This window comes from Pseudophryne corroboree, chromosome 1 (genome assembly GCF_028390025.1).
Source record: "Pseudophryne corroboree isolate aPseCor3 chromosome 1, aPseCor3.hap2, whole genome shotgun sequence".
Classification (NCBI taxonomy): domain Eukaryota; kingdom Metazoa; phylum Chordata; class Amphibia; order Anura; family Myobatrachidae; genus Pseudophryne; species Pseudophryne corroboree.
This window is the reverse complement of record NC_086444.1, coordinates 273626886-273650396: the sequence shown is the minus strand read 5'-3', so window position 1 is coordinate 273650396 and position 23511 is coordinate 273626886. Positions and strand designations below refer to the sequence as shown.

General features: G+C 51.8%; 2 protein-coding genes across 8 annotated transcripts in view; one reads left to right on the top strand and one right to left on the bottom strand.

Moving 5' to 3' along the window:
* LYRM7 (LYR motif containing 7) overlaps window positions 1–23511 on the bottom strand; it is a 168577-nt gene that overhangs the window by 106589 nt on the left and 38477 nt on the right. For 5 of the 7 annotated variants that reach the window (XR_010250492.1, XM_063964263.1, XM_063964262.1 and 2 more), the window contains exon 2: window positions 847–919. Coding sequence is in view for 6 of the 7 variants with exons in the window: in XM_063964263.1 (XP_063820333.1) it covers window positions 847–919 (73 nt within the window). In the remaining variant the exon portion in view is untranslated. The other 2 variants (XM_063964260.1, XM_063964259.1) reach the window with 2 other exon arrangements.
* HINT1 (histidine triad nucleotide binding protein 1) overlaps window positions 13791–23511 on the top strand; it is a 64400-nt gene continuing 54679 nt past the window's right edge. The window contains exon 1 of the mRNA XM_063964265.1: window positions 13791–13956. Within this exon, the coding sequence (XP_063820335.1) occupies window positions 13846–13956 (111 nt within the window). The 5' untranslated portion in view covers window positions 13791–13845. The remainder of the gene's footprint in view (window positions 13957–23511) is intronic.

The following is a 23511-nucleotide window of genomic DNA, read 5'->3' as shown; positions in this document are numbered from 1 at the left end:
CTAACATACTGTGTGCTCATTTTTAAAAACCCTGCAGCCGTGGGGTTTCTCCTATTCAATTGAAAGTAAGAAAATGAGCCACGGTGATTTCTATGGAAATCACTGCAACTTTTTTCTCGCAGTCCCAGAACAAGGCTGATTTTTCCTAAAATCTATATTTTTAAGAAAAATCATTGGGACTTATATGGAACCACTGCTGCACTCCCCACAGTATCTCATAGGGGTATATTCAATTGAAGTCGAAAGCTGCCATCTGTCGAAAAGACGGCAGTTTTCGACTTTTTTAGGTCGGAAGGGGTTCCGACCTATTCAATAGAACTCCAAATTATTCAACAAGTCGAGGAATTCGACTTGTCGAAAAGCACGTGGATCGGCGGAATAGCTGCCGATCCGTGTGCTTCTGTCGAAAATGGTTTTGGCCCCCTTTTCGACCATCTCAATCCGACTTTAAAAACAGTCGGATTGAGATGAGGGAGCCAAGAGGAGGAGACCAGGGGGAAGACGGGAGAGAGCCGCACTACAGCATCGGCTATAGCAGCGTAGCCGGAGGATGTGTCACAGCCGCCGCTCACAGCAGCGTCCACTCGGCTCCAGCAAGCGAGACCTGCTGGAGCCGGGAGGACGCTGCCGTGAGCGGCGGCTGTGACACATCCTCGAGCTACGCTGCTATAGCCGATGCTGTAGTGCTGCTCTCCCCCGTCTCCCCGCATCTCAATTCAACTTTTTTTAAAGTCGAATTAAGATGGCATTGAATTGCCCCTGTTGGATCCATTTTGACAAATGAATGTCGGAATGGGTCCGACTTCAGTTGAATATACCCCATAATGTTAATGTAATGTGGCTTACCTTCCAATGCCCTGGAATCATTTTGGAAAACGTGTTGTCTTGTCCTGTGCAATGTTTTGAAAAGCTTCAGAACCTATAAATAAAACAATTGCACAACAGATTAAATCTGACTTGTATGGTTGGATAGTCATATAATAAACGGTGGACTGTATGCAAGAAGAAAATAAAGTGAAATCTCAATGGACCAGTCCCTAAAATAACAACTGGAGCACAGCCTGGCTCTCAGACCACCCAAACACCGCAGACCACCATTTACAAATAATATGGATACAGGTGTCTGTGGCTATCATACACTAAAGAGGGGTACACACTAGAGAGATGTGTGATAAGCGATCAATCACAGACCGTTCAGCACACATCTCTCCCCCCGCTCAGCACTCAGTGCGATGCGTTCTGAGCGAGGTGGGGGTGGACGGGGGGGCGCTCACTTCACACAGCGCTGAAGTGAGCGACCCGTTAGATTGAGCCTGCATGCAGGCTCAATCTAGCACCGGCGATAGCGATGCACGCGCTGGGGGGTATACACACGAGAGATCCGTGCTTAAAATCTAAGCAATCTAGTCAGATTGCTTAGATTTTAAGCAGTGATCTCTCCGTGTGTACCCCCCTTAACACTAATATACATATGCCATAAAATAACTCTTCTCTAGTCTTCAAACGTTGAAAACTCACCTCTTCATGCAAGCTTATCAAATTCCCTGAACTTCCCACTCAAACGGTCCTAGCCACTTACATCCCCACATATTTTCTCTAGCTTCACTTTCACCTCCTCCTAACCCCACACCAACATTGGCCTAATTCACATAGCACATCCATAATCACATTCTCTGACATGCGGAGGGACGCCCGGCACAGGGCTAGTCCGCCACGCATACCAAGTCCTAACCTCCCGCAGAGGTGTGAAACCATCACACCGTGGCGATGCTTTCACACCTGGCGAGTAGCTCCCTGCCTAAGCAGCCTAGCTGCGGAGGCAGGCTGCTACCCGCCATGTTTTGGATTGCAGAGGCTGCGTGTAACGTCTCACAGCCGCCGCGGCCCGCCGCAGCCACGGTCTGGATGCGCCTACATTGTCCGAACCATGCCCTACCCAACGTCGCCGACACACCCACGACCAACACTGCCTGTCAATCAGGCAGAGGCGATCGCACCAGTCAGATGCTTTTGCATCTCACTGTGGGCCTAAATCAGACCTTACTGCTAGCAGGCGATTTTTGCACTGCTGCGATCAGATAGTCACCGCCTACAGGGAGTGTACTTTAGCTTTGCAAGTGCGCGAACGCATGTGTAGCAGAGCTGTACAAACAGATCTTGTGCAGTCTCTGCGCAGCCCAGGACTTACTCAGCTGCTGCAATCACTTCAGCCTGTCCAGGACCGATGCATACGCAGTTTAGACCGGATCGCCCGCTGTACGAAAACGCAGCCTAAGTGATCAGTCTGAAATACCCCCTGTGTGCGCAAGCGCAGTGTGGCCACTGCATGTGCGCATACCAGACTGAGGGACAGAGTTATTAAGGCCGGTGAAGTGATAAAGTGCATGGAGATAAAGTACGAGCCAATCAGCTCCTAACTTCCACGTTACAGGCTGGGTTTGAAAAACGACAGTTAGGAGCTGGCAAGCTCCCGAAAAAGGGGTGTGGCCTAAGAAAGGAGGACCCGCGATCGCGAGCCACGCCCCTGTTTTCGTCACTGAGGGGGCATGCCTAGCGCTCTGTGAGCTGCTAGCATGCCCCCTCTCCTTCTGAGTCCAGTGAATAGACGCTGTGCGCATGCGCACAGCATCCATTCACCGCTGCTCTGCTAAGCAGGGCAGCGAGAGACAGAGCCTCCCAACTGCTCCCCACACCGTGGGACACTGCGGCCGCGGGTGGGACAGTCCCCAAAAAACGTGACTGTCCCGCGAAAATCGGGACAGTTGGGAGGTATGTGGCTGGTGCATTATCACCTTCCACTTTATCACTTCACCAGGCTTAATAAATCTGCCCCTGTATCACTCCCATTGCTGGGTGACCATATCACACAGTCCACCAAGAACCTTTCAACCTGGTGGACCATTATACACCTATCCTTGTGTATTAGTGCTTACTTCCCTATAGATTGTAAGCTTGCGAGCAGAGCCTTTCTACCGCTATGTCTACCTTACCCAGCAGAGGCGGAACTACCGCCAGTGCAACCAGTGCGTTGCACTGGGGCCCGCCTCTATCCAGGGGCCCAAAGCATGTAATGAGTCAAACTGACTCATTACATGCCGCTGCGTGCAACCGCTGCCCGCAGCACAAAGCCGCCCGGAGAGGAGAGGAGCGCAGCGGCACGGGGGAGAAGGGAGGTGGAGGAGGGAGCTGCAGCAGCGCTTTGTTACTGGTGGAGGCGCTGCTGCTGCTGTCCCTCTGCTTCACTATAGGCTGTCTACCGAGAACAGCCTATAGTGAAGCAGAGGGGCAGCAGCAGCAGCGCCTCCACCAATAACACAGCGCTGCTGCGGCTCCCTCCTCCACCTCCCTCCTCCTCCTTCTCTTCAGCCCGGGAATCGTCTGACGCTGTACCGAGGAGCCTGAGCCAGCGGAGAGGGTAAGTATAATTCATTCTTTCTTTCTTTTCTACAAAAAAGGGGGACTGCCTGCCGCAATGTGTAAAAAGGGGGAATCTGCCTGCCGCAATGTGTAAAAAGGGGGAATCTGCCTGCCGCAATGTGTAAAAAGGGGGAATCTGCCTGCCGCAATGTGTAAAAAGAGGGAATCTGCCTGACGCAATGTGTAAAAAGAGGGAATCTGCCTGACGCAATGTGTAAAAAGGGGGAATCTGCCTGCTGTAATGTGTAAAAATAAGATTTTACTCACCGGTAAATCTATTTCTCGTAGTGCGTAGTGGATGCTGGGACTCCGTAAGGACCATGGGGAATAGCGGCTCCGCAGGAGACTGGGCACAACTAAAGAAAGCTTTAGGGACTACCTGGTGTGCACTGGCTCCTCCCACCATGACCCTCCTCCAGACCTCAGTTAGGATACTGTGCCCGGAAGAGCTGACACAATAAGGAAGGATTTTGAATCCCGGGTAAGACTCATACCAGCCACACCAATCACACCGTATAACTCGTGATACTATACCCAGTTAACAGTATGAAATATAACTGAGCCTCTCAACAGATGGCTCAACAATAACCCTTTAGTTAGGCAATAACTATATACAAGTATTGCAGACAATCCGCACTTGGGATGGGCGCCCAGCATCCACTACGGACTACGAGAAATAGATTTACCGGTGAGTAAAATCTTATTTTCTCTGACGTCCTAAGTGGATGCTGGGACTCCGTAAGGACCATGGGGATTATACCAAAGCTCCCAAACGGGCGGGAGAGTGCGGATGACTCTGCAGCACCGAATGAGCAAACTCTAGGTCCTCCTCAGCCAGGGTATCAAACTTGTAGACTCTTGCAAAAGTGTTTGAACCCGACCAAGTAACAGCTCGGCAAATTTGTAAAGCCGAGACCCCTCGGGCAGCTGCCGAAGAAGAGCCCACTTTCCTCGTGGAATGGGCTTTTACAGATTTAGGGTGCGGCAGTCCAGCCGCAGAATGTGCAAGTTGAATCGTGCTACAGATCCAGCGAGCAATAGTCTGCTTAGAAGCAGGAGCACCCAGCTTGTTGTGTGCATACAGGATAAATAGCGAGTCAGTTTTCCTGACTCCAACCGTCCTGGAAACATATATTTTCAGGGCCCTGACTACGTCCAGTAACTTGGAATCCTCCAAGTCCCAAGTAGCCGCAGGCACCACAATAGGTTGGTTCACATGAAAAACTGATACCACCTTAGGAAGGAATTGGGAACGAGTCCTCAATGCCGCCCTATCCATATAAAAAAATCAGATAAGGGCTTTTGCATGACAAAGCCGCCAATTCTGATACACGCCTGGCCGACGCCAAGGCCAACAGCATGACCACTTTCAACGTGAGGTATTTTAGCTCCACGGATTTAAGTGGCTCAACCCAATGCGACTTCAGGAAATCCAACACCACGTTGAGATCCCACGGTGCCACTGGAGGCACAAACGGGGGCTGAATATGCAGCACTCCCTTAACAAAAGTCTGAACTTCAGGCAGTGAAGCCAGTTCTTTTTTGGAAGAAAATGTACAGAGCAGAAATCTGGACCTTAATGAAACCCAATTTTAGGCCCATAGTCACTCCTGACTGTAGGAAGTGCAGAAATCGACCCAGTTGAAATTCCTCCGTTGGGGCCTTCCTGGCCTCACACCAAGCAACATATTTTTGCCATATGCGGTGATAATGTTTTGCGATCACATCTTTCCTAGCCTTAATCAGCGTAGGAATGACTTCCTCCGGAATGCCTTTTTCCTTTAGGATCCGGTGTTCAACCGCCATGCCGTCAAACGCAGCCGCGGTAAGTCCTGGAACAGACAGGGCCCCTGCTGCAGCAGGTCCTGTCTGAGCGGCAGAGGCCATGGGTCCTCTGAGATCATTTCTTGAAGTTCTGGGTACCAAGCTCTTCTTGGCCAATCCGGAACCACGAGTACAGTTCGTACTCCTCTCCTTCTTATTATTCTCAGTACCTTGAGTATGAGCAGTGATCGCGCTGAGCCCAAAAAAAAGTGGGTCCCAGGGACCCCTCACTTTTGAAAATTGGGGTCCTACCGGTCTTTTTCTGGGTCCCATCGGAATGAAGGTTCTTTTAAACTTAATCTTGTTTGGACACTACAAAAGTGTTGCAAGCTGGGGTGATGGGGGTGACAATGCTGCTGGGCTGTGTAGCATTAGGCAGGAAGTGAATTGGTGTCCCACCTCCCAGACCGCAAAGCAGAGGGAATGCGCGCCACAAAATTTTAGGGGCGTGGCTTCGTGGGGAAGGGGCGTGACCACATAATAGTGCCAATTCACATTACACCACACAGTAGTGCCGTTTATACACATTGCACCAGGTAGAACCTCCTATGCACACTGCGCCAGGCAGAGCACTTTATACACTTTGCGCCAGGTACAGCACGTTATACACAATGCACCAGGTACAGCACGTTATACACTTTGTACCAGGTACAGCACGTTATACACTTTGCACCAGGTACAGCACGTTATACACTTTGCACCAGGTACAGCACGTTATACACTTTGCACCAGGTACAGCACGTTATACACTTTGCACCAGGTACAGCGCGTTATACACTTTGCACCAGGTACAGCGCGTTCTACACTTTGCACCAGGTACTGCACGTTATACACTTTGCACCAGGTACAGCGCGTTATACACTTTGCACCAGGTACAGCGCGTTATACACTTTGCACCAGGTACAGCGCGTTATACACTTTGCACCAGGTACAGCGCGTTATACACTTTGCACCAGGTACAGCACGTTATACACTTTGCACCAGGTACAGCACGTTATACTCTTTGCACCAGGTACAGCACGTTATACACTTTGCACCAGGTAGAGGACTTATACAAATTGCACCAGGTACAGCACGTTATACACATTTCTCCAGTTATTGCACGTTATACACATTGCGCCAGTTAGAGCGCGTTATACACACTGCGCCAGGCAGAGCGCGTTATACACACTGCGCCAGGCAGAGCGCGTTATACACACTGCGCCAGGCAGAGCGCGTTATACACACTGCGCCAGGCAGAGCACGTTATACACAATGCGCCCGGTAGAGCGCGTTATACACAATGCGCCCGGTAGAGCGCGTTATACACAATGCGCCCGGTAGAGCGCGTTATACACAATGCGCCCAGTAAAGCACGTTATACACAATGCGCCCGGTAAAGCACGTTATACACAATGCGCCCGGTAAAGCACGTTATACACAATGCGCCCGGTAGAGCATGTTATACACACTGCACCAGGTAAGCGCACGGAGGCACACTGCACCAGGTAAGAGCACTGAGGCACACTGCACCAGGTAAGAGCACTGAGGCACACTGCACCAGGTAAGAGCACTGAGGCACACTGCACCAGGTAAGAGCACTGAGGCACACTGCACCAGGTAAGAGCACCGAGGCACACTGCACCAGGTAAGAGCACCGAGGCACACTGCACCAGGTAAGAGCACCGAGGCACACTGCACCAGGTAAGAGCACCGAGGCACACTGCACCAGGTAAGAGCACTGAGGCACACTGCACCAGGTAAGAGCACTGAGGCACACTGCACCAGGTAAGAGCACTGAGGCACACTGCACCAGGTAAGAGCACTGAGGCACACTGCACCAGGTAAGAGCACTGAGGCACACTGCAGTAATCACCGTCGTCCTCCTCCTCCCTCCCCCCCCGGGCCGTACCAGACACAGGGACACAGACAGGGAACGCACCACACGTGCAGGGATCGGCGTCCTCCGTGATCTAGTGGGTAAAGCTGGGCAAAGTGCCTGGGGCTTCCCGCGGTGCCGTCTGAGGCAGTGGCCGCGCTACCGCTCTTGCCTTTGATGTGTTCTCTCAAAGCAAGAGCGGTAGCGCGGCCACTGCCTCAGACGGCACCGCGGGAAGCCCCATGCACTTTGCCCAGCTTTACCCACTAGATCACGGACTCCGATCCCTGCACATAATTGCCAGCACCTTTCAGAGTCCCTGTGGCAACCCCCGTCCCCCATCCGCACTATAAACTTACGGACACCGAGTCACCCTTCCTCTGCAAGCAGCCTGGCGCCAAAGAGGAGGGGAAACTGGCTCCACCTCCTCTTTATATCATTCAGCACGGGGCCTGCATGTCAGTTAAACAAATCCCCCTTACAGATTGGCGGAATGAGGAGCGCGTCCCCGGGGACCCGCCCACTTTGTAAACTTGAGTCCCATGTCTTCAAAAACGGGTAAAAAACGCGCTATAGCGCGTTTTTGCGATCACTGATGAGAGGCAGAGGAGGGAACACATACACTGACTGGTACACCCACGGTGTTACCAGAGCGTCCACAGCTATCGCCTGAGGGTCCCTTGACCCGGCGCAATATAGTTTTAGCTTTTTGTTGAGGCGGGACGCCGACATGTCCACCTGTGGCCTTTCCCAATGGTGTACAATCATTTGGAAAACTTCTGGATGAAGTCCCCACTCTCCCGGGTGGAGGTCGTGCCTGCTGAGAAAGTCTGTTTCCCAGTTGTCCACTCCGGGAATGAACACTGCCGACAGTGCTAACACATGATTTTCCGCCCATCGGAAAATCCTTGTGGCTTCTGCCATCGCCATCCTGCTTCTTGTGCCGCCCTGTTGGTTTACATGGCCGACCGCCGTGATGTTGTCTGACTGGATCAGCACCGGCTGGTCTTGAAGCAGGGGTCTAGCCTGACTTAGGGCATTGTAAATGGCCCTTAGTTCCCGAAAATTTATGTGTAGGGAAGTCTCCTGACTCGACCATAGTCCTTGGAAGCTTCTTCCCTGTGTGACTGCCCCCCCAGCCTCGAAGGCTGGCATCCGTGGTCACCAGGACCCAGTCCTGTATGCCGAATCTGCGGCCCTCTAGAAGATGAGCACTCTGCAGCCACCACAACAGCGACACCCTGGCCCTTGGAGACAGGGTTATCAGCCGATGCATCTGAAGATGCGACCCGGACCACTTGTCCAACAGATCCCACTGGAAGATCCTTGCATGGAACCTGCCGAATGGATTTTCTTCGTAAGAAGCTACCATCTTTCCCAGGACTCGCGTGCATTGATGCACCGACACCTGTATTTGTTTTAGGAGGTCTCTGACTAGAGATGACCACTCCTTGGCCTTCTCCTCCGGGAGAAACACTTTTTCCTGTTCTGTGTCCAGAACCCTACCCAGGAACAGTAGACGCGTCGTAGGAACCAGCTGCGACTTTGGAATATTCAGAATCCAGCCGTGCTGTTGTAGCACTTCCCGAGATAGTGCTACTCCGACCAACAACTGCTCCCTGGACCTCGCCTTTATAAGGAGATCGTCCAAGTAAGGGATAAAAATAACTCCCTTTTTTCGAAGGAGTATCATCATTTCGGCCATTACCTTGGTAAATACCCTCGGTGCCGGGGACAGACCAACGGCAACGTCTGGAATTGGTAATGACAGTCCTGTACCACAATTTTGAGGTACTCCTGGTGAGGAGGGTAAATGGGGACATGCAGGTAAGCATCCTTGATGTCCAGTGATACCATGTAATCCCCTTCGTCCAGGCTTGCAATAACCGCCCTGAGCGATTCCATTTTGAACTTGAACCTTCGTATATAAGTGTTCAAAGATTTCAATTTTAGAATGGGTCTCACCGAACCGTCTGGTTTCGGTACCACAAACATTGTGGAATAGTAACCCCGGCCTTGTTGAAGGAGGGGTACCTTGATTATCACCTGCTGGAAGTACAGCTTGTGAATTGCCGCCAGTACTACCTCCCCTTTCTCCGAGGGCAGCAGGCACGGCTGATTTGAGGTAACGGCGAGGGGGAGTCGCCTCGAACTCCAGCTTGTATCCCTGTGATACTACTTGCAGAACCCAGGGATCCACCTTTGAGCGAGCCCACTGTTCGCTGAAGTTCCCGAGACGCGCCCCCACCGCACCTGGCTCCACCTGTGGAGCCCCAGCGTCATGCGGTGGACTCAGATGAAGCGGGGGACGATTTTTGATCCTGGGAACTGGCTGTCTGGTGCAGCTTTTTCCCTTGTCTCTGTGCAGAAAGGAAGCGCCTTTGACCCGCTCGCTTTTCTGAAGCCGAAAGGACTGTACCTGATAATACGGTGCTTTCTTAGGCTGTGAGGAAACCTGAGGTAAAAATTTTTCTTCCCAGCTGTTGCTGTGGATACGAGGTCCCAGAGACCATCCCCAAACAATTCCTCACCCTCATGAGGCAGAATCTCCATGTGCCTTTTGAAGTCAGCATCACCTGTCCACTGCCGGGTCCCTAATACCCTCCTGGCAGAATGGACATTGCATTAATTTTGGATGCCAGCCGGCAAATATCCCTCTGTGCATCCCTCATATATAAGACGACGTCTTTAATATGCTCTATGGTTAGCAAAATAGTATCCCTGTCTAGGGTATCAATATTATCTGACAGGGTATCAGACCACGCTGCAGCAGCACTATCCATGTTGAGGCAATTGCAGGTCTCAGTATAGTACCTGAGTGTGTATATACAGACTTCAGGATAGCCTCCTGCTTTTTATCAGCAGGCTCCTTCAAAGTGGCCGTAACCTAAGACGGCAGTGCCACCTTTTTTGACAAACGTGCGAGCGCCTTATCCACCCTAGGGAATATCTCCCCACGTGACCTATCCTCTGGCGGGAAAGGGTACGCCATCAGTAACTTTTTAGAAATTACCAGTTTCTTATCGGGGGAACCCACGCTTCATTCACTCATCTGATGGGGGAACAAAACACTGGCTGCTTTTTCTCCCCAAACATAAAACCCCTTTTTTGTGGTACTATGGGTTAATGTCAGAAATGTGTAACACATTTTTCATTGCCGAGATCATGCAACGGATGTTCCTAGTGGATTGTGTATATGTCTCAACCTCGTCGACACTGGAGTCAGACTCCGTGTCGACATCTGTATCTGCCATCTGAGGTAGCGGGCGTTTTTGAGCCCCTGGTGGCCTTTGAGACGCCTGGGCAGGCGCGGGCTGAGAAGCCGGCTGTCCCATAGCTGTTACGTCATCCAGCCTTTTACATAAGGAGTTGACACTGTCGGTTAATACCTTCCACTTATCCATCCACTCTGGTGTCGGCCCCACAGGGGGCGACATCACATTTATCGGCATCTGCTCCGCCTCCAAGTATCCTCCTCAAACATGTCGACACAGCCGTACCGACACACCGCACACACACAGGGAATGCTCTGACTGAGGACAGGACCCCACAAAGTCCTTTGGGGAGAGAGAGAGTATGCCAGCACACACCAGAGTGCTATATAATGCAGGGATTAACACTATAACTGAGTGATTTTTCCCCCAATAGCTGCTTGTATACACAATATTGCGCCTAAATTTGGTGCCCCCCCCCCCTCTCTTTTTAACCCTTTGAGCCTGAAAACTACAGGGGAGAGCCTGGGGAGCTGTCTTCCAGCTGCACGGTGAAGAAAAAATGGCGCCAGTGTGCTGAGGGAGATAGCCCCGCCCCTTTTTCGGCAGACTTTTCTCCCGCTTTTTTTATGGATTCTGGCAGGGGTATTTATCACATATATAGCCTCTGGGACTATATATTGTGATTTTTTTGCCAGCCAAGGTATTCATATTGCTGCTCAGGGCGCCCCCCCAGCGCCCTGCACACATCAGTGACCGGAGTGTGAGGTGTGCATGAGGAGCAATGGCGCACAGCTGCAGTGCTGTGCGCTACCTTGTTGAAGACCGAAGTCTTCTGCCGCCGATTTCCAGGACCATCTTCATGCTTCTGGCTCTGTAAGGGGGACGGCGGCGCGGCTCCGGGACCGAACGATCGAGGTGGGGTCCTGTGTTCGATCCCTCTGGAGCTAATGGTGTCCAGTAGCCTAAGAAGCCCAAACTATCTCCAGTCAGGTAGGTTCGCTTCTTCTCCGCTTAGTCCCTCGTAGCAGTGAGTCTGTTGCCAGCAGATCTCACTGAAAATAAAAAACCTAAAATATACTTTCTTTTCTAGGAGCTCAGGAGAGCCCCTAGTGTGCATCCAGCTCAGCCGGGCACAAGATTCTAACTGAGGTCTGGAGGAGGGTCATGGTGGGAGGAGCCAGTGCACACCAGGTAGTCCTAAAGCTTTCTTTAGTTGTGCCCAGTATCCTGCGGAGCCGCTATTCCCCATGGTCCTTACGGAGTCCCAGCATCCACTTAGGACGTCAGAGAAAAGGGGGATGCTGTCTGCCGTAATGTGTAACAAGGGCGCGCTGTCTGCCGTTATGTGTAACAAGGGCGCGCTGTCTGCCGTTATGTGTAACAAGGGCGCGCTGTCTGCCGTTATGTGTAACAAGGGCGCGCTGTCTGCCGTTATGTGTAACAAGGGCGCGCTGTCTGCCGTTATGTGTAACAAGGGCGCGCTGTCTGCCGTTATGTGTAACAAGGGCGCGCTGTCTGCCGTTATGTGTAACAAGGGCGCGCTGTCTGCCGTTATGTGTAACAAGGGCGCGCTGTCTGCCGTTATGTGTAACAAGGGCGCGCTGTCTGCCGTTATGTGTAACAAGGGCGCGCTGTCTGCCGTTATGTGTAACAAGGGCGCGCTGTCTGCCGTTATGTGTAACAAGGGCGCGCTGTCTGCCGTTATGTGTAACAAGGGCGCGCTGTCTGCCGTTATGTGTAACAAGGGCGCGCTGTCTGCCGTTATGTGTAACAAGGGCGCGCTGTCTGCCGTTATGTGTAACAAGGGCGCGCTGTCTGCCGCTATGTGTAACAAGGGCGCGCTGTCTGCCGCTATGTGTAACAAGGGCGCGCTGTCTGCCGCTATGTGTAACAAGGGCGCGCTGTCTGCCGCTATGTGTAACAAGGGCACGCTGTCTGCCGCTATGTGTAAAAAGGGCACGCTGTCTGCCGCTATGTGTAAAAAGGGCACGCTGTCTGCTGCTATGTGTAAAAAGGGGGACGCTGTCTGCCGTTATGTGTAAAAAAGGGGGACGCTGTCTGCCGTAATGTGTAAAAAGGGGGACGCTGTCTGCCGTAATGTGTAAAAAAGGGGACGCGGTCTGCCGTAATGTGTAAAAAAGGGGGACGCTGACTGCCGTTATGTGTAAAAAAGGGCGACGCTGTCTGCTGTAATGTGTAAAAAGAGGAATCTGTCCGCTGTAATGTGTAAAAGGGTCTTTACCTGGTGTAGTGGTGCTACTGTGCGGCGTATTTTGAATAATGGAGACTATTGTGCACCGTTTTATGAATTGGTATTATTTTGTGGCCACACCCCTTCCCCACGAAGCCACGCCACTATGTATTTTTGCACGCGCCTACGGCGCGCACTGCCCCTGTTTTGCATGCAGGGGTGGGGCTCCGATGCCGTTTCTTGCACACAGTGCTAAAATGTCTAGTTACGGCACTGTTGCTAGGTATCCACTTCCCTGAGCAGGTCCCCCTCACCAGATCCTCTCCAGGGGTGAGGGGGTGGACTTGGATGGGATGGGGGGGCAAGCCATTTTGTCGCACATGGGCCCACTGCTCGCTAGTTCTGCCACTGTTACCCAGTATTGTTTTATCAGTGTTGTTTGCAATTGTAAAACACAATGGAATTTGCTGTGCTATATTAGAAACTGTTAATAAATAAATAAATAGTATAGCAGTAAGCAAGGTGACACATTATCGAGCAATAAAACAGCTTGTACGAGTCTCTGAATAGAACATGGCTGTGTCTGGCAACACTTTACCTGGGTCACTGCTATTTCAATTGGATATTGGTCCATGAACTGAGGAGCTTGCTGTGGGGCTTCACCACCATTGGGTCACATGGTAATTGGGTATACTTATATCGAACGCGAAGTGCAGTAAGAGCACACAGTAACTAGGAACTACAGAGAGCTTTGTAACAAGTCATTACATTAGTGTAGCAGACATGGGCTGTTGCGAATGACACAGAGCGGTCACCTGGCAGCCCGCTCACACAGATGTCTCTGTCACTGTCACACTAAGGTCTGCTGCGGTGCGGCCGCCGCACACTCACCTTCGACTTGTCCATGCCTCACAAACCCTCCTCCCCCGGGGCTCAGGCACACTACCCACAGCAGCAGCGGTTCCAGTACTGTTCAGCCAATCACAGCACATCATTACAGCAACGCCCACAATGACCCAAAGTTTCTTATTTAAATTAGTCAAAACACGTGACTATACACCTACTACACCTCTACCAACGCAGTGCTCCAACTAGTGACTGAAGGGTAGCGTCTAGTCCTTATCACGAAGGTAACATAGACACAACCGTGACTGAAGTGCTCAGTAGTGCTGTAGCGTTTGTGACTGTGCCCAAATCCAAGATGGCCGACAGGAGAGCACGTTAAAAATTGACATGCGCCGGATTGTCGCCGGACTATTACGTCATGCTGTCACTCTATATAGTATCCTCGGCTTGCCCAGTCATGTGCCAGTGCCAGCAATTACACTGAGTCTGCAGTTATGGCTGATGAGATCAGCAAAGCCCAGACAGCCAGGCCGGGGGGCGATACCATATTTGGGAAAATCATCCGTAAGGAAATCCCTGCCAATATAATCTATGAGGACGATCAGGTACTTGGTAACGCTTGCTGCGCGGCTATAGTAGTGGGCAGCCATGCAGCGTCAAATTCTGGGCAGATAAAGCATCAGGGATGGTAGTGGGCATCCGTGCATTGACACACGCTGGGCGGATGTTGTAGAGATAGTAGAAGTGGACAGTCGTGCAGTGACACCTGCTGGGCAGATGTAGCAGGGATAGTAGTAGTGGGCAGATGTAGCAGGGATAGCAGTGGGCAGCCATGCAGTGACACATGCTGTGCAGTCGATGTAGCAAAGATAGTAGTAGTTGGCATCCGTGCAGTGAAACACGCTGGGCAGATGTAGCAGAGATAGTAGTAGTAAGCAGCCATGCAGTATCAAACTCTGGGCAGATAAAGCAGCAGGGATAGTAGTGGGCATCCTTGCAGTGACACACGCTGGGCAGATGTAGCAGGGATAGTAGTAGTGGGCAGATGTAGCAGGGATAGCAGTGGGCAGCCATGCAGTGACACATGCTGTGCAGTCGATGTAGCAGAGATAGTAGTAGTTGGCATCCGTGCAGTGAAACACGCTGGGCAGATGTAGCAGAGATAGTAGTAGTAAGCAGCCATGCAGTATCAAACTCTGGGCAGATAAAGCAGCAGGGATAGTAGTGGGCATCCTTGCAGTGACACACGCTGGGCAGATGTAGCAGGGATAGTAGTAGTGGGCAGATGTAGCAGGGATAGCAGTGGGCAGCCATGCAGTGACACATGCTGTGCAGTCGATGTAGCAAAGATAGTAGTAGTTGGCATCCGTGCAGTGAAACACGCTGGGCAGATGTAGCAGAGATAGTAGTAGTAAGCAGCCATGCAGTATCAAACTCTGGGCAGATAAAGCAGCAGGGATAGTAGTGGGCATCCTTGCAGTGACACACGCTGGGCAGATGTAGCAGGGATAGTAGTAGTGGGCAGATGTAGCAGGGATAGCAGTGGGCAGCCATGCAGTGACACATGCTGTGCAGTCGATGTAGCAGAGATAGTAGTAGTTGGCATCCGTGCAGTGAAACACGCTGGGCAGATGTAGCAGAGATAGTAGTAGTAAGCAGCCATGCAGTATCAAACTCTGGGCAGATAAAGCAGCAGGGATAGTAGTGGGCATCCTTGCAGTGACACACGCTGGGCAGATGTAGCAGGGATAGTAGTAGTGGGCAGATGTAGCAGGGATAGCAGTGGGCAGCCATGCAGTGACACATGCTGTGCAGTCGATGTAGCAAAGATAGTAGTAGTTGGCATCCGTGCAGTGAAACACGCTGGGCAGATGTAGCAGAGATAGTAGTAGTAAGCAGCCATGCAGTATCAAACTCTGGGCAGATAAAGCAGCAGGGATAGTAGTGGGCATCCTTGCAGTGACACACGCTGGGCAGATGTAGCAGGGATAGTAGTAGTGGGCAGATGTAGCAGGGATAGCAGTGGGCAGCCATGCAGTGACACATGCTGTGCAGTCGATGTAGCAGAGATAGTAGTAGTTGGCATCCGTGCAGTGAAACACGCTGGGCAGATGTAGCAGAGATAGTAGTAGTAAGCAGCCATGCAGTATCAAACTCTGGGCAGATAAAGCAGCAGGGATAGTAGTGGGCATCCTTGCAGTGACACACGCTGGGCAGATGTAGTAGGGATAGTAGTGGTGGGCAGCCGTGCAGTGACACAGGCTTTACATATGTAGGGATAGTAGAAGTGGACAGTCGTGCAGTGACACCTGCTGGGCAGATGTAGCAGGGATAGTAGTGTGCTTCTGTGGGCAGATGTAGCAGGGATAGTAGTGTGCTTCTGTGGGCAGATGTAGCAGGGATAGTAGTAGTGGACCGATGTAGCAGGGATAGTAGTAGTGGGCAGATGTAGCAGGGATAGCAGTGGGCAGCCATGCAGTGACACATGCTGTGCAGTCGATGTAGCAGAGATAGTACTAGTTGGCATCCGTGCAGTGACACACGCTGGGCAGATGTAGCAGGGATAGTAGTAGTGGGCAGCCATGCAGTGACACATGCTGGACAGATGTAGCAGGGATAGTAGTAGTTGACATCGATGCAGTGAAACATGCTGGGCAGATGTAGCAGGGATAGTAGTAGTAGGCATCCGTGCAGTGAAACATGCTGGGCAGATGTAGCAGGGATAGTAGTGTGCTTCTGTGGGCAGATGTAGCAGGGATATTTGTGTGCTTCTATGAGCAGATGTAGCAGGGATAGTTGTGTGCTTCTGTGGGCAGATGTAGCAGGGATAGTAGTAGTGGGCAGATGTAGCAGGGATAACAGTGGGCAGCCATGCAGTGAAACATGCTGGGCAGATTTAGCAGGGATAGTAGTAGTGGGCAGCCATGCAGTGTCAAATTCTAGGCAGATAAAGCAGCATGGATAGTAGTGTGCATCCGTGTAGTGACACACGCAGGGCAGATGTAGCAGGGATAGTAGTAGTGGGCATCCGTGCAGTGACACATGCTGGGCAGATGTAGTAGTGGGCAGCCGTGCAGTGACACATGCTTTGCATATGTAGGGACAGTAGAAGTGGACAGTCTTGCAGTGACACCTGCTTGGCAGATGTAGCAGGGATAGTAGTAGTGGCCAGATGTAGTAGGGATAGTAGTAGTAGTGGGCAGATGTAGCAGGGATAGCAGTGGAAAGCCATGCTGTGCAGTTGATGTAGCAGAGATAGTACTAGTTGGCATCCGTGCAGTGACGCACGCTGGGCAGATGTAGCAGGGATAGTAGTAGTGGGCAGCCATGTAGTGACACATGCTGGGCAGATGTAGCACGGATAGTAGTGTGCTTCTGTGGGCCGATATAGCAGGGATAGTAGTAGTGGGCAGATGTAGCAGGAATAGCAGTGGGCAGCCATGCAGTGACACATGCTATGCAGATGTAGCAGGGATGGTGGTAGTGGGCATCCGTGCAGTGAAACATGCTGGGCAGATGTAGTGGGCAGCCGTGCAGTGACACATGCTGGGCAGATGTAGCAGGGATAGTAGTGTGCGTCTGTGGGCAGATGTAGCAGGGATAGTAGTGTGCTTCTGTGGGCAGATGTAGCAGGGTTAGTAGTAGTGGGCAGATGCAGCAGAGATAGTAGTAGTGGGCATCCGTGCAATGACACATGCTGGGCAGATGTAGCAGGGATAGTAGTAGTGGGCAGCCATGCAGTGGCACATGCTGTGCAGATGTAGCAGGGATAGTAGTGTGCTTCTGTGGGGAGATGTAGCAGGGATAGTAGTAGTGGGCAGCCATGTAGTGACACACGCTGGGTAGATGTAGTATCAGGAATAGTAGTGTGCAGCCGTGTAGTGACTTGCTGAGCAGATGTAGCAGGGATAGTAGTGTGCAGCTGTAGGCAGATATAGCAGGAATAGTAGTGTGCAGCTGTGCAGTGACACGCTGCGCAGATGTAGCAGGGATAGCAGTAGGCAACCGTACAGTGACACGTGCTGGGCAGATGGTAGTGTGCAGCCGTACAGTGACACGTGCTAGGCATATGGTAGTGTGCAGCCGTACAGTGACACATGCTGGGCAGATGGTAGTGTGCAGCCATACAGTGACACATGCTGGGCAGATGGTAGTGTGCAGCCGTACAGTGATACATGCTGGGAAGATGTAGCAACAGGAATAGTGCGGCCATGCAGTGACGGGTTGGGTATGCGTGATCGGCGTCAGTGGGGTGGTGAGCGCAAAAATCCCCTTGTGGGCTTGCTGCGCTCTCCACGCTGCGGGCTTGGTGGCGACCTGCGGTCACCACAGGTTGTTCCCACTCTATGGGTGTCGTGGACACCCATGAGTGGGAATAGTCCCCATTGGTCAGCATGCCGACTGTCAGATTGTGAGGGGGCGGGATGTAGGGGGAGGTATTGTGACCGGCAGTCTCCTGAACTACATCCCTGCAGTGAGACATGCTAGGAAGATGTAGTGGAATGGTAGTGTGCAGCCATGCAGTGGTGGTCATTCTGCCCTGTGTGATGTGTATATGGGCGTAATTCATATCTGATTGCAGCAGCAAATTTGTTAGCTAATGGGCAAACCATGTGCACTGCAGGGGGGGGGGGGGGGGGGGGGGGGGGGCAGATATAACATGTGCAGAGAGAGTTAGATTTGGGTGGGGTGTTCAAACTGAAATTGCAGTGTAAAAATAAAGCGGCCTTTATTTCTCTTACGTCCTAGAGGATGCTGGGGACTCCAAAAGGACCATGGGGTATAGATGGGATCCGCAGGAGCTTGGGCACACTGAAAAGACTTAAACTGGGTGTGAACTGGCTCCTCCCTCTATGCCCCTCCTCCAGACCTCAGTTAGACTTTGTGCCCAGGACTTACTGGACACTCACTAGGGGAGCTCTCCTGAGTTTCTCTGGAAAAGACTTTTGGTAGGTTTTTTATTTTCAGGGAGACCTGCTGGCTACAGGCTCCCTGCATCGTGGGGGTGAGGGGAGAGAAGCAGACCTACTTCTTCTTAGTTTAAGGGCTCTGCTTCTCGGTTACTGGACACCATTAGCTCCAGAGGGTTCGATCACTTGGTGCGCCTAGCTGCTTGTTCCCGGAGCCACGCCGTCACCCCCCTCACAGAAGCCAGAAGAAAGAAGTCGGGTGAGTATGAGAAGAACAGAAGACTTCAGGACGGCAGAAGACTTCAGTAACCAGGTACAGCGCAGCGGTAACGCTGCGCTCCATGCTCCCACACACACACTACCTCCAGCACTCACAGGGTGCAGGGCGCTGGGGGGGGGGGGGGGCTGGGCAGCATGTTACTGAGGTTGTAGGACCGGCAGATGCTTTTTCGGTGCCTCGGCACCGTTTTCAGGACCCCCGCCGGCATTTTCAGGATTTTGAACTTGGCGGGCTGAAGCGCCGGGAGGGGGAGGAGCTTAGCCGCGCGGCTCACAGGCGCCATTTTCTCCTCACACGCGGCATGCAGGAGACGCTGGTCTGGGACCTCCACAAGCTCCACTAAAGTAACGGGGAGCTTATCGGGGGGGGGGGGGGGGGCCACAGTAGCTGGTGCAGATTTGGTGTTATTGAGGCAGCGCTGGTACATATATTTGTTGGGGGGATATATGGGCGCTGGGGTGTGAGCTTGCATACTCCCTCTGTGTTTCTCTATCCAGGCTTCTTTGTGGGCCTGAGGCATTGTGTGTGTGTGTCGGTGGGTCGATACTCTGTGTCGACATGTCTGAGGCTGAATGTTATTCACCGGAGGAGGTTATTGGGGGACAGATGCGTGTCTGGAGTTGGCTCTGTCGGCGCAGCCGACACCTGATTTACTTGCACTGTTGAATACAATTCTAATGTGGCTTCTTTATCAAAGAGATTGGATAAATCTGAGTCACAGACACAGGTGTGGAAAAAATCCATGAAGGATGCTTTGTCGCAGGTACAGACCCCTTCGGGGTCGATAAAGCGGCCGTTTACTCAAGTGGTAGATACTGATACCGACACGGATTCTGAGTCCGATGTCAACTTCACTGAGGCTCCTTTACATCCAAGATTAGTTAAGAGTATTCAGTACATGATTGTGGCTATAAAGGATGTGTTACGCATTTCTGAGGAACCTGCCGTACAGGAAACAAGGATTTGCCAGTTTCCGCCCTCTCATGAGATGAATACTCTTTGTGAAAAGGCTTGGGAGTCACCGGACAAGAGGTGGCAGATTCCCAAGAGGATTTACATGGCGTATCCTTTCCCCTCTATTGATAGGGGAAAATGGGAGGCGTCTCCTAACGTTGATAAAGCTTTATCTCGTTTGTCTAAGAAGGTGGCGCTTCCGTCTCCTGACACGGCAGTTCTCAAGGATCCGGTGGATCGCAAGCTGGAGACGTCTCTGTAGTCCATTTTCACTAATACGGGTGCATTGCTCAGACCTGCTGTGGCGTCTGTATGGGTGAGTAGTGCTATTGCTAAATGGGCTGAGAATTTAGCTGCTGATATGGATACCCTTGATAAAGATACTGTTCTTTTGACTCTTGGTTATATCAAGGACGCTGCGGATTACCTGAAGGATGCGGCGAGGGATGTTGGTCTCTTGGGCTCAAGAGCAAATGCCATGTCGATTTCGGCCAGGAGGGCGCTGTGGATCCATCAATGGAATGCTGATTCCGATTCCAAGAGAGCTATGGAAGCGTTACCCTTCAAAGGTAATGTCCTGTTTGGGGACGGCATGGCTGACCTGGTTTCTACTGCGACTGCGGGTAAGTCGTCTTTTCTTCCCTATGTTCCCACACAACACAAAAAGCCACCACATCAGCAGATGCAGTCCTTTCGTCCGAATAAATACAGGCAAGGAAAAGGTTCGTCCTCTCGCTTCAAAGGGTAGAGGAAGGGGAAAGCAGTCGCCTGCAGTGTCAGGCGCCCAGGACCAGGACTCCGCCCCTGCCGCTACCAAGTCCACCTCATGACGCTGGGGCTTCCCTGGGGGAGTCCGAACCGGTGGGGGGCCGTCTACAGTTCTTCAGTCGGGTCTGGGTTCAATCGGACCTGGATCCGTGGGTTCTAGAGATTGTATCTCAGGGTTACAGGCTGGAGTTTCAGGAGACGCCCCCTCGCCGGTTTTTCATGTCGGCCCTGCCAGTGTCTCTTCCGGACAGGGAGGTGGTGCTGGCAGCAATGCAAAAGTTGTGTCATCAGAGGGTCATTGTTCCCGTTCCCCCATCTCAACGGGGAGAGGGGTTCTACTCGAGCCTTTTTGTGGTGCCGAAACCGTACGGTTCGGTCAGACTGATTCTGAACCTAAAGTCCCTCAATCCATACTTTGAAAGTTTTCAAGTTCAAGATGGAATCTCTTCGAACGGTGATTGCCAGCTTAGAAGGGGGGGACTTTATGGCGTCAGTTGACATAAAGGATGCCTACTTACACGTCCCGATATATCCTCCGCATCAAGCTTTCCTAAGGTTTGCGGTACAGGATTCTCATTACCAATTTCAGACGTTGCCGTTTGGGCTTTCCACGGCCCCGAGGATTTTCACCAAGGTCATGGCAGAAATGATGGTTCTCCTTCGCAGGCAAGGGGTTACAATTATCCCGTACTTGGACGATCTCCTGATAAAGGCGAGGTCCAAGGAACGGTTGCTGAGGAGTGTGAATTTGGTACTGTCGGTGCTGCGACAGCACGGTTGGGTGCTAAATTTGCAGAAATCTCAGTTGATTCCGGCCACTCGGCTGTCTTTTCTGGGCATGATTCTGGACACGGAGTTACGAAGAGTATTTCTTCCAGAAGAAAAAGCTCTAGAACTGCAGTCGATGGTCAGGGAACTTCTGCGGCCGAAGAGTGTGTCCATCCATCACTATACTCGTGTTCTGGGGTAAATGGTTGCTGCGTACGAATCCATTCTGTTTGGCAGGTTTCATGCCCGGGTGTTTCAGTGGGATTTGCTGAGCAAATGGTCCGGGTCTCACCTGCACATTCACCGGAAGATAAGTTTATCTCCCAGAGCCAGAATTTCTCTTCTGTGGTGGCTACAAAGTTCTCACCTCCTAGAAGGACGCCGCTTCGGTATCCTGGACTGGGTGCTTCTGACAACAGATGCAAGTCTCCGGGGCTGGGGTGCTGCCACCCAAGGAAGAAACTTCCAGGGGAGATGGTCGCTCCAGGAGGCGTCTCTCCACATAAATGTTCTCGAGTTAAAAGCCATTTACAACGGCCTGCTACAAGCAAGAAGCCTTCTTCAGGGTCGATCAGTCCTGGTACAGTCAGACAACATCACAGCGGTGGCACATATAAACCGTCAAGGCGGAACAAGGAGCAGGGCGGCAATGGCGGAGGCCACAAGAATCCTTCGCTGGGCGGAACAACACGTGAGCGCCCTGTCAGCAGTCTTCCTACCGGGAGTAGACAACTGGGAAGCAGATTTCCTCAGCAGACACAATCTCCATCCGGGAGAGTGGGCTCTTCACCAAGAGGTATTTGCGGAGGTGACGAAGTGTTGGGGAATTCCGTTGATCGACATGATGGCGTCTCGTCTCAACAAGAAGCTCCCGAGGTATTGTTCCAGGTCAAGAGACCCCCAAGCCAGCGCGGTGGACGCCCTGGTGACTCCGTGGGTGTTCAAGTCGGTGTATGTGTTCCCTCCACTTCCTCTCATTCCAAAGGTACTGGGGATCATTCGTCGAGCAAGGGTTCAGGCGATTCTCGTTGTTCCAGATTGGCCAAGAAGGGCCTGGTATCCGGATCTTCAGGAATTACTTGTGGAAGATCCTTGGCCGCTTCCTCTAAGAGAGGACCTGTTGTTGCAGGGTCCGTGCGTGTTTCCAGACTTGCTGCGTTTGACGGCATGGAAGTTGAGCGCCAGATTTTAGCTCGTAAGGGTATTCCCGGGGAGGTCATTCCTACTCTCATTAAGGCTAGGAAGGAGGTTACGGCGAAACATTATCACCGTATTTGGAAGAAGTATGTGTCCTGGTGTGAGACTAAAATGGCTCCTGCGGAAGATTTTCATTTGGGTCGTTTTCTTCATTTTTTGCAGGCAGGTGTAGATGCAGGCCTCAAATTGGGCTCCATCAAAGTGCAGATTTCGGCATTGTCTATTTTCTTTCAAAAGGAATTAGCTGTTCTCCCTGATGTTCAGACGTTTGTGAAAGGAGTATTGCATATCAATCCTCCATTTGTGCCTCCTTTGGCTCCATGGGATCTTGACGTGGTCTTACAGTTTCTCATGTCTCCCTTGTTTGAACCTTTGCGTAAGGTTGAGTTGAAGTTTCTCACCTGGAAGGTAGTCATGTTGTTGGCGCTGGCGTCTGCCCGGCGGGTGTCTGAGTTGGCGGCCTTATCTCATAAGAGCCCGTACTTGATTTTTCATTCAGATAGGGCAGAATTGAGGACTCACCAATTTTTTACCAATGGTGGTGTCTTCGTTTCACATTAACCAACCTATTGTGGTGCCGGTGGCTACGGAAGCTGTGGCAGTACCAAAGTCTCTGGATGTGGTGAGAGCTTTGAAGATCTACGTCGCCAGAACGGCTGTAGCCAGGAAAACTGAGGCGCTGTTTGTCTTGTATGCTTCTAACAAGATTGGTCATCCTGCTTCAAAACAGACTATTGCACGCTGGATTTGTAGTACGATTCAGCAGACTCATTCTTCGGCGGGGCTTCCGGTGCCGAAGTCCGTAAAAGCCCATTCTACCAGAAAAGTGGGCTCGTCTTGGGCGGCTGCCCGAGGCGTCTCGGCTTTACAGCTTTGCCGAGCGGCCACCTGGTCAGGGTCAAACACTTTTGCTAAGTTCTATAAGTTTGATACCCTGGCTGATGAGGACCTTGCGTTTGCTCAGTCGGTGCTGCAGAGTCGTCCGCACTCTCCCGCCCGGTCTGGAGCTTTGGTATAAACCCCATGGTCCTTTTGGAGTCCCCAGCATCCCCTAGGACGTAAGAGAAAATAGGATTTTGGTACTTACCGGTAAATCCTTTTCTCTGACGTCCTAAGTGGATGCTGGGGACTCCGTCAGGACCATGGGGATTAGCGGCTCCGCAGGAGACAGGGCACAAAACTAAAGCTTTAGGATCAGGTGGTGTGTACTGGCTCCTCCCCCTATGACCCTCCTCCAAGCCTCAGTTAGGTTTTTGTGCCCGTCCGAGCAGGGTGCAATCTAG